Below are 11103 nucleotides of genomic sequence, written 5' to 3'. Positions count from 1 at the left end.
CAGCGCAGGTGTGTTTGCTATGCTGAGGCCAGTCTCCTGGCAGGGAAGGACTGGAGCCTGAGACTTGGAATAGGTACATCTGGGTCAATTAATTCGAAACTCTTGAGCCCCTGGGTTCTCTTGAAAGATCAGATCTGCTCTTTCCAGGTAAAAGCTAGTTCCTCCCCCTTACCCGAAGATCATGCAGAGACATTCACCCTACAAGGGAACAGGTGTCCCTGTTTAGCATTTGCCACACTGGCCAGTATGCTAATGACTAGGTTCAGGATATGACACCACCCAGCTCCTTCAGTTATGACCCAAACCTGGTTAGTAGCACAAGATGGCCAGTAGGAGAGGGGCAGGACCTCACAAATTGTACCCCTGCAGCCAGGACAGAATGTATAGGTCTTGATTCTAAATGTGGTGGATGGGAGGTATGCGTCGTGGGGAGACATAGAACATACAACTAGATAAGGGAGAAGTTACTGACGTCGGAGCATTTCCCTATTGCAAGGGTTTGATATCCTGGCAAGGAACATAGAAGATGGTGCCACGACCAAGATGCTTGGGTGGCTCTTGGAAACTCAACCAAACAGAAGACCCACCATAGCTGCTCTGCCAGGTGTAGGAGATTTGCTGGAGAATCTTGACATAGCTTCAGATGCATGAGATATGCCCATGGTCTTGCAAATACATTCTTTTCCATCCCTACTAAAAAGAACTAAAAACATTTTGCATTTACTTGGAGCAGATAATGCCAGGCTATTTGAATTCTCCTACCCTCTGTCATATTATTGTCTGAAGAGAAAAAAATTGTCTAGACATTCCAAGTAAGAGGTCCAGTATATGATGTTGATTCAATCAGAGGAACGAGAAGTAGGGAGTACACTGGGAGCCTTTAGGAGGCACATGCTTTCCAGAGGTGGGACATAAATCTTTCAGTGAGTCAGGGGCTTGCCTAATCCTTGAAGCTTTTAGGGAGTCAGTGGCCTGGGCATGTTTCGACATCCTCTTAGTAGTCAAGAACAAATTCTTCCACAGCACACCTCCCACTACAAAGGTGTGCCTCCCACTACAAAGCATTGCCTTTTCGGGTTCTAAAGGTTGCATATTCTGCACATGACAATATACGAGAAGACATAACATGTTGCCAGCTTTGACTGTAGACACAGCAAGAAAGAACTCTTGTCCCCAGCCGCCATGACTCAGGCCATATGACCCCATAGACCTCATGGTATCTATGATGGAAAAAGATGTTGTGTTGGGTCACTTATAGTCAGTCCCAAGGAAAGAGTCACCATTTAGACTGCTAGGGTCCCAAAGCATAGCCATGTCATCTGCAATAGAGAATGATTCAGCTTTTAAATTTAGCTGACCATGGACATTAAGAGGAAACGTGGCCAGACCTGGCCACTATGAGATTTTGTCTGACCCACAAAGTTATAAGCAGCAGCAATCCATCATAAAACTGAAGCAGGAGGGGCGCCTGGGTGGCTGGGTCGGTTGAGTGTCTGCCTCTTGATTTCAGCTCAGATCATGATCTCTGGGTCATGGGATCAAGCCCCACTTCGGGCTCTGCACTCAGCGTGGAGTCAGCTTGTCCCTCTCCCTCCTCAAATAAATAAATAAAATCTTTAAACAAACAAACAAATTAATTAATTTAATTAAATCAATAAAACCAAAGGGGTACATTTTAGGAAAAGATCCACAGAGCCAAGAGCACAGAAAGTTCCATTAGCAGGCAGCGCGGAGCCCGTGTAACTCACTGCCGCTGTATCCTGGTCCTTCCTTCATTCACTCTGATGGCCGTTGCTGGGGAGGGCTGCCTCCCGTCAGCCGACAGAGGAAGGAGAAGGCCACACTTAATTCACAGAAGTGTAGGCTCAGGATATGGTGCGAGCTGACGTACCTTACACCGAAGTCGGTGGGGGGGGGGGCAGTCCTGCTTCTGGGCAGCGCTTTGGGCAGCATATGCCCACTCATTCTACAGACTCTGGGTGGTGGCAAGTGTCTTGGCTGATGGTTCAGGGGCTGTAAGAATAAAACATGAAGAAGGGGGAGAGGGACATCTAGGAAAGAAACGCGAGGAGGCACCTATGGGCATAGATGTGAAGTGTGGAGATCTTGATAACACACGAGAATGCCAGCAGGCAGCTCCCCCGAGGAAGCATTCGACAGCCAAGGACACAGAACGATTTGGGCAGTTAGCCGGTTGATGTTGGCCACCAACACCCACTTTCCCCAGGGTCAGAACGGTGACTGTGTGAAGGAAGATGCACGCGGGCAGTTCCATGGGATGGAGACGAGGCACGGGCCCAGCAGCATGAATTCCAACTCTCCAGGCCCAGCTCCCACGGCGCGATGGCCCCCGGCCAATCACCCGCCCGACACCGATGCTGGAGCCCTGATCGCAAGAGTCCTCAGGGAGGCCAACTGGTTCACCCAGTAGCCAGAGACGCCACCGGCCTCGTTTCACTGCTGGAAGAAGTCGCAATTCATCTGACCGTAACCAACACCTGGTCTGGATATGAGCTCGCCGTCCCTGTGTGCAGAGTTTCACACAACAAACACCACTGTGTGCCTGGGCACTGCTCCGTGTTGGTGGTTTGCATGCAGAGAAATGCATTTAGTTTTATAGAGCATGACCTGCATGCCAGGCTCTGTGCTAGGTACTGGGGCTGCACAGACAGGCAAGGTCTTGCCCTCGGTTGTTTCATAGCTACTGGGGGACAGGATGGCAACGTTCCAGCATTAAAATGATCTCATTGGCTAACTAAGCAGATACTGAGCTCAAGTGATGTCATCCTTCCGTGGCTAATTTGGGACTGGGAACTAGAAGCTTCTATTTTCACTGATGGTCTGACTCAAAATAAAGTGTTTTCTTCCATGTTGATCAGATAAGCAAGTCTCGTTGGTAAGCAGCATCTTAAAAGGCACTTGATGAAGAAAATAAAATAGAAGGAAATGAAGTTTGAACTTCTGTCTACCTCGCAGATGTGTCTTATCTAGGAGGGGAAGTCTTGGGGGTCTGCAGCAGCAGCAGCCACCACCCCCCCACACAGCCACTGTGAAGCCACAAAGTGCAGGCAAAGTCCATGGAGGAGTCAGGCTTCCAGAACCTTCCCTCTCGGAAACAGAGGCGCTGATGGAGACTTCCTTCCACTCAAGCCCTCCCACCCGCCCTGGCCACTTCTCCGAGGTGTTCGCACTTCACTTCCCACACCTGTTCCCCAAGAATAAAAGTTTGTAGCCGGGACAGATGAATGACCGGGACCACCATAGGACAGGACGGAAAGCAATCTGGGTTTGTCCTAGTCCCTCGTAAGCCTACACATCTACACTTGGCAGGGAACAGGCTCCTTGTGATCACACTAAAGAAACTGAGTCACCTGAGGGCACTCCTCAGGAATGATTCAAGCCATCCCAGGAAAACCCATAAAGCAAGATGAGGACGGGAGTTGGACTGCAGGAATGTCAAGTTCAAGACGCAGGAGCTCTGGTGGCTCTAAGGTTTGTACACAGCAAGGGCTTAGGGCAGCAAGGGGGTTGGAAGCACCGTTAGCCGGGGTTGGGGGGCTCACTGAAGACAGTGTGCACAGCCAGTACGCTGCCGTTCCAGAGGCTTCCGTGAGCTCCAGCAGACCCCAGAAAACTACAGATCCAGCAACCTAGAGATGGTCTATGAACGGTTTTATTCACATAAATAAACGTGGGTTTATTATGGATAAGTGGGCAGTCACTTATCTCCTTAGCAGCCTTAAGGGGAGCTGGCAGGTTTGGTGGGGGGTGAGGTGGCGGGACAAAAGGGGGAAGAATCGCCAGAAAGTGGGATCCTGGAACCCAAAAGATGAGACTTTTCAGAAGGAGAAATGGCGCAATTCCACACCCTGATGGATCCAAGATCACGTGATAAGGACCTAGCGAGGTGCTTGTGTGTGTTGGTGCTGACCCCCCAGGAGCGCGCCCTGGTGTCCACTCCAGAGCACAGCGGAGGGAGAAGACCGGCGCCGAGCTCAGGGGAGTGCGTGAGCTCGGGCAGCTCTTGCAGAAGGTTCAGGAAGTGTGAGCGGGGCGGCCGGCCGCAGGCAACCCGGAGGCGGCGCGGAGAACCCGCGCTCGCGGAGCCCCACCGCGCCGTCTCACGTGCACACGGACAGCCCGAGCCCCCGCCCGTCGCCGTCCCGCGAGCCCAGGAGAGCGGCACGGGCGCGCTCCCACCGCGAAGGAACGACCTGAAGCTCCAGATTTGGGCCCCGAGCCTGTGCTCCAAGGTGTTCTTCCCGTGATGTCCCGTCGAGTCAAAGGAAGGGGGCAGGTTGCTGTTGTAGGAAGGCGGGACACCGGCGTGTTTACAGCTGGGGAGAAACGGGTCTGCCTCACCCCCCACTGCTAGCCACGCCCCAGCCCCCACCCCCTGCCCGGCCACCCAACGTCTCGTGGGACCCGCTGTCTCCGGTCCCCGGACCCCCGCCCAGGCCCCAGGTCGGAGGGCGCGGCGCCGGCCAGCCCAGGGGGTGCGAATCAGCGTGCCCTTCCCCAGCTCGGGTCCACAGCCCCGCCGCGGGCCCGTCCAGGAAGAGGAAAGCTGGGCTTTGCTTAGGACGACGTTAGTAGCCGGAGTCCGGGTCAGGCCCGGGCGCCCCTCCAGCCTCTACCCCGCGGCTCTTCCGTCTCCTTCCCCCAGGCCTTGCGGCATCCACGCTGTGTCCTCTGGCGTGGGTCACCTTCCGGACGATGGTCCTGTCCCTCGGCCGAGGAGCACGATGGGGCCCCACAGCACCCACGGGTCCCCTGCTCCCCGCAAAAAAGCAGCTTTTGCACAAAGGAAAACGCGATCTAGCCCGCTCTCTTGCTGAACGACAAAACATTCCAGGACTGTGGCCCTATTTTATATTTTCCCCACGTCCCTGTTCTCTTACCCCCTTTAGCCCCGTTCTATCCCGAGTGAGGACACATCTCGGTCTTAATAGTGACGGACCAAACACTGCAGCTGGGACTTATTTCCCCTGGCCCCAATCCAGAGCGATTTCCTTCAGGCTTCAGGCCTCACAGCGGTTGCTGGACTGGGGGGCTTTTGGGGAGGGCGGGTGCGGGAGAGCTTGGGATCTGGGGCCAGCCCCCCCCCCCCCGCGACCCGCCCCCTGCCAGCTGCTTCGCGTAAATGAGTTCATCCAACTCCCACTTAGCCACTCCGCCTTGGGTAAAACAGACCATTTTAATCAGGTAAAAATCATCATTTTGCAACAAGGAAAACCATAGTTCATAAAGTGGACTGATTTACCTACGATCAGAAATTGAGGAGAGAGTTGGGAGGGCCAGGCCTGGAGTCAGCGCTGTGGGTCCTGGGAACTGGATGGTCTGGGGGAGCCCCCACCTCGGGGAGTCCGGGCTGAGGGAGAGGCACCTGAGGTTTCAACAAGATGGTGCTTCTGAAAGCTGCCCCGCTGCACTCCTGCCGTCCACACCTCCCCCTTGTCTCCCAGCCCCATAAGCGCGTGTGCCCTTTCTAAAGACAGAGGATGAGGCCACTTGGCAGTGATGCCACCATTTAATCACTCGATGTCCTTTCCTGAGGATTAACCGAAGTGCTGAGATTCACGCTGGGATTCTCGAAGCAAACGTGGACCTACCGTCACCTTCCTCCCGGTTGCTCTCTGCTCACTGGAGGACCCCACTGCCGCGGTACTCTGCCGGGAAGTCGGTGTGGGAAGCAGGAACCATCTGCTCACTCGGAGTGCTGAGGTCGGCCTGGATGTGCACAAGTTTCTGGAAGCAAACCCTGGATGCTGGGACCTGGGAAATCTGTGTCTTGCCTCTTATAAACCGCTGGATCCCAGGCAAACGGGTTAGCCTCTATGGGCCTCCGTTTCTCATCTCTTGAAGGGAGATCTTGTTGGGGGGGACGGGGTCGCTGGGCTTCCTTTCCCCCTCCATGGCAGAGAAGATAAAACTCCAGTCTACACGGAGTGTGCCCTACTTTGTACCAAATGAGAGCTTTAATCCCAGCCGCTTCTCTTGCTGGCTGTGTGACTTTGGACAAATGCCTGTACCTTTCTGAGTATGTTTCTCTCCGTGAAAACTGGCCAGGACTGCTGGGGGTCATGTAGCCCAGTCCCGGCCCACTGGCAAGATGGGTCCCTCCTGAAGCATGAGATGGCGCCTAGCCAACCGCTGTTTGGCTTCTCCAGAGTGCTTCGCCCGGTTGTAGCTGTTGGATGACACGGCCACTGATTCTACTGTGACCCCTCGTGTCTCCAGCAAAGAAATATCTTGAGCTGATCGTGAGCAAAGTGACTTTGTCTGAGCAGCAAACGCAGGTCTCCACCCGGTCTCCATCCTCGGGACTGACCTCCTCCTGCCCGGGGAAGGGGAGGGGAGGGCGGGTTGTGGAGCCCTGATGTCACACAGCCCTACATAAGGGCCTCCTTTAGGCTCCTGAGGGCGGTTTGGAAGCAGCTGGAGGAATGAGTTAGGTCCCGGCTGTGGGGATTTTTTTTAAGTCAGACACAGGCACAGCTGTTGCACAAAATGCAGACTCCACAGAAAACCCAAAGCCTCAGACCCTTCAAGCAGAGGAAGAGTTTAGGTAAAACTCTTAAGGGAAGCTGTCTGGGTCACCAGAGAGAGGGAAGAGGGTACAGACTTCTCTTGCTGTTTATTTATTCTTTTGTCTTTGAAATATTCATAGCAACCAGACAAGAGGAAGTTGCTGGAATCCGAGCAAAGTTCCCAAACAAGATCCCGGTAAGACTCCATTGGGCTCTTTGAAAAGGAGAACACCCTGTCCCTTGGGGGGAAAAAAAAAGCAGGTGAGGGGACCCCACTGTCTCTCCCTGTTCTGAGCTTCTAAGATGGTGAGAGCTCGGAGTCACATTCTTGGGATTGACCCTCTGACAGGTGATAGTGGAGCGCTACCCCGGGGAGAAGTTCCTGCCTCCGCTGGACAAGACCAAGTTCCTGGTCCCGCAGGAGCTGACCATGACCCAGTTCCTCAGCGTCGTCCGGTAGGTGCCAAAGTGAACGTCGGGGAGTGTGCTGGGCTTTTTCCATTTGCTTTGTTAGTTGGTTTGGTTCTGAGGCTGGGGGCGTTTTGAAGAGAGAGAAAAAGTTTCCAAAAGGTGACTCGCCTTTTAGATTCTGCAGTGCCCGGGAAAGATGCTGTGGTTTATACAGGTGCGAGAACCCCACAGACACCAAGTGTGGAGAGAGTAAAAGCTGCCGAGTTTTCTAAGAAGTTTCGGAGGTCGTCTTGGCTCCGGAACTAGTGCAGAAGATCCCTTTTTCCACACGCTGCTTAAAACCCAGTCTGCATTTTCCCAGGAGAGACACAGTGCCTTTAAAGTGGGGGAGTGGGGACCTCTTCCAAAGGCAGATATTCCCGGAACTGCTCAGACTCTGGGAGGGGGGACAGGGAAGGCGTCCCCACACGTGCTCCTCCCTGGGGCTAAGACACAGCCAAGAAAATGGAGCCATTTTTAAAGCTTAACAGGGTTAAGTAGTGTCACCCGACACACGGCTTCAATAAAAATGATTTGGGGCTAATGTGAATGCAACCCCTGGGGGGTGATTCTTGATGGGTTGGAAAGTCCGGAGAGGCCGGCCCTCGCACACCACATGGCTGCTCGTGTCTTCAAAATTCAGCACGAGTGTGCGTTTGTCCTGATGAGTTGTGTAAGAGCATCCTGATCCCCCCTCCTCAGGGAAGGGGACCGTGGCCGGGTGTGAACAGGGCGGCTGAGGGAACATTAGGATTACATCCCCTCCCCCAGCTCCCTCAGAAACAACCCGTTCAGCTCCGAGAGCCAGTCTTTCCTCCTTTCCATACAGGGGTCACCCTCTCCTTCCCACCAGCCCCGACCCCCGCCCCATCCCAACACGGGGTGCTCCAGGACGTTTGTGAGCACTAGTTAGTTCTCTGTTCTTTCTAGACTCTGTCTTTGTTGTTTTTTTTTTTGTTGTTGTTTGTTTGTTTTAAAGATTTTATTTATTTATTTGACCAACAGAGATCACAAGTAGACAGAGAGGCAGGCAGAGAGAGAGGGGGAAGCAGGCTCCCTGCTGAGCAGAGAGCCTGATGCGGGACTCGATCCCAGGACCCTGAGATCATGACCTGAACCGAAGGCAGAGGCTTAACCCACTGAGCCACCCAGGCGCCCCTAGACTCTGTCTTTGTAACAGTGAACAGAACAGACAGAAATCCCTGCCCTCAACCCCCTTCTCCAGGGGAGGAGGCCAAGACCCACCCCGAAGGAGAGCACAGCGGGCCTTCTGGGTGGTTACGTGTCCAGCTCTTGGTTTCCACTCAGTTTGGGATCTTAGGGTTGTGAGATCGAGCCCTGCACTGGCTCCACGCTTGATGGGGGTCTGCTTGGGGTTCTCTCCCTCTCCCTCTACTCCTCCTGCTCATGCTCTCTCTCTCTCTCAAATAAATAAACAAATAAATAAATCTTAAAGAAAAAAAAGAAGGAAGGAAGGAAAGAAGGGAGGGAGGAAGAAAAGGCAACATACAGGAGGTGGGCGTGCGGACTCGGGAAGGTCAGGCACACTCGGGAAGGTCATGCACACTCGGGAAGGTCATGCACTTGTCCCAGATCCACCTGCTTCCACTGTACAGCCACTGCTTTAACCCCGAACAGCCATGCAGTTGTCAAAGCTGAACACGGGGCTATGTTGGGAGGGAGTATCTGGCTGTAAAATTAGTCAGTTTCCAGCCACCTGTGTCCCCCAGCCACCCAGCCCGAGCTCAGAAAGTCCAAAGCTCTGAGACCAGGGAGCGCGGGCTGTGCCTGCGTCTCCAAGCAAACGGAAGGTGCCGCGGGGAGACAGAACCCTTACCTGGGTGTCCCCATGGTCATGCTGTCCTCCACCGCAGGATGAGCCAGGCCCCAACTTGACATTTACAGCACGTCCAACTGAACTTTGCCGCTTCTCCCTCTCCTTGAGAGGGGAGGAGAGGTGGTGGGCGGAGAAGGAGCAGCGACCTTCCCAAATGTCATCCCAAGGCTGTTGAACAGTGAGGTGCTGGGAGATACTGTAATCGCCTTTGTATGTCCGGGGATTCAGAGCAAGGACCAGCTTATTCGCTTAGCATTTTTGTGTTGATATGTCTCCTGGTTAGTGATGGGACGGCCTCGCCTTTTCGGCCCAACTGGAAGACTTAATGGTCTTTTAAATCTGCAGGGAAGGAGTAGGGAGCAATTGAGTCTTCCGGAGGGTCATGATCCCGCAAGCTGCATCAGAATCCCTGGGTCTACAGGGGCATCTGGGGGGCTCAGTGCGTTAAGATAAGCATGTGACTTGGGCTCAGGTCATGATCTCAGGGATCGAGCCCCACATCGGACTCTGTGCCCAGCAGAGAGTCTGCGTCTCCCTCTGCCCCTCCCCCTGCTTGTTCACACACTCTCAAACAAACAAACAAATAAAATTTTTAAAGTACCTCTGTGTGTGGAGTGCAGGAATCTGCACTTTCAACAGCCCTCGTGGGGAACTGTCAAGATTGAGGACGGTGCACTCGCGCGGGGAGGTGGGCTCCTTGGGTAGACGTGTTTGCGGCGGACAAACAGAGGTTAAGTCCGGCCTTGGGTCAGGGGCCCATTCCCTGCCCCTTGAAAGTTTTCCCGTCCTGCCCTCTCCTTCTTCCCCATCTAGGAGCCGCCTGGTCCTCGGGGCCACGGAAGCCTTTTATTTGCTGGTGAACAACAAGAGCCTGGTCAGCATGAGTGTGACCATGGCAGAGGTCTACAGGGACTTCACGGACGAGGACGGCTTTGTGTACGTGACCTACGCTTCCCAGGAGGTGTTCGGCTGCTCGGGGTCAGGGCGGACCCTGCCGTCCTCTCCAGGACATGTCGGGAAGCAGTCCTTGAACCCGTGGAGGGATGGAGCGCCTCCTGTGTGTGTGTCGGGCCATCCAGGGAGCCGTGCTGCACATCTGTGATCGGCAGCGCCCCCACGACAGGAGGCCGGGCCGTCCCTGTATCTTTGTGGGGCTCCTTGCTCTTGTGCGCTCTGAGACAGCGGGGGGCTCCTGGGATTCTGTACCTACTGAGTCTCTTCCGAGTAAGAAACGGTGAGCTTGTGTGACGGTTTTCTGCGATGAGCTGGGGATGGATTTTAAGTGACTTCGGTGGTGGAAGCTGGCAGGCCCTTGGGGAGCTTGAGTTCAGCCCCGTGTGGGGAGGAGTCCCACGTGGGCTCGGTCACAGGGACCCTCGGGTGGTGGACGGGTCCCTGTGGAGCCCCCACATGGAGCCGGTGTGAACGGGCTCATCCGGGGGCAGGGGCCTCCTCTGTGTCCTTACAGAGATGATCGCTGTGTTTCCACTGTGTTCACTTGACTTGCTTATTTCCTCTTAGATTGTATTTTGTGTGTTTGTGTCTAAGATGCCCCCGTTCAGTATAAAGTCGGGGTTTTGTATTTTGTGTGTTTGTGTCTAAGATGCCCCCGTTCAGTATAAAGTCACGGAACCCCTGTGCTTGTTTGCTGCGTGCCAGGCACCTTGTGTCTCAGGGCCTCATCGCAACCCCCTGTGGCTGATTATTGTGATCCTCGGTAGACAATGACGAATGGAGGCCCAGAAAGGTCAAAATCGTTTCCAAATTCACACACAGCAGGGTGTGCTGGGATGGGAGCCCGGGGAGTCTGGCTTTGGAAGCTGCCCGCACTCCTCACTCTCTGCACTAGCCCGGATCTGAGGGGGTTACTTGGCGAGTTCCAGCTGGCTGCCAAGCTGCAGAGCCCATGTTCACCAGCTCAGCCCGTGGGGAGCGCAGCAGAGCTTGGCCGACGAATGTTGGTGAATGTTTGGTTCAGCAGCGAGCTCCAGCGTATTTGTCAGGGGGAGGCTTTGCAGGGTGTTCAACTCGAGCTGGGTTTTGAAGCATGGATAGGAGTTCGTCGGGAAAGGAATTTTGCTCATGTATACTCAACATACCTTTTCTGGAGCACTTCCTAAATGGTAAGTGCTGTTCCAGGTCGTGGAAATTCAACATTGACCAACACAGGTAAGGTCCCAGCCCTCAGGAGTCCCTTCGACTGAAGGAAGGGAGGAAAGGCAATATTCAAGATGAATTTGGATGCTTGTAAGGACAATCAAGAAAAGTAGGACAGGGGCGCCTGGG

At 54.2% G+C, this 11103-nt stretch overlaps 1 protein-coding gene across 1 annotated transcript; it reads left to right on the top strand.

Annotated features, from left to right (window-relative positions):
• The first annotated feature begins 6510 nt into the window (after positions 1-6510).
• Positions 6511-10462, top strand: MAP1LC3C (microtubule associated protein 1 light chain 3 gamma). The gene is made up of 4 exons (XM_059414001.1): positions 6511-6568; positions 6671-6726; positions 6880-6986; positions 9631-10462. The coding sequence occupies exons 1-4, from the start codon at positions 6511-6513 to the stop codon at positions 9917-9919; spliced, it is 510 nt and encodes a 169-aa protein (XP_059269984.1). The 3' UTR covers positions 9920-10462.
• The last annotated feature ends 641 nt before the right edge of the window (positions 10463-11103 follow it).

The sequence above is a fragment of the Mustela nigripes genome, chromosome 10 (genome assembly GCF_022355385.1).
Source record: "Mustela nigripes isolate SB6536 chromosome 10, MUSNIG.SB6536, whole genome shotgun sequence".
Lineage (NCBI taxonomy): Eukaryota > Metazoa > Chordata > Mammalia > Carnivora > Mustelidae > Mustela > Mustela nigripes.
The sequence above is the reverse complement of the archived record's forward strand: the minus strand, read 5'-3'. Positions and strand labels throughout refer to the sequence as shown.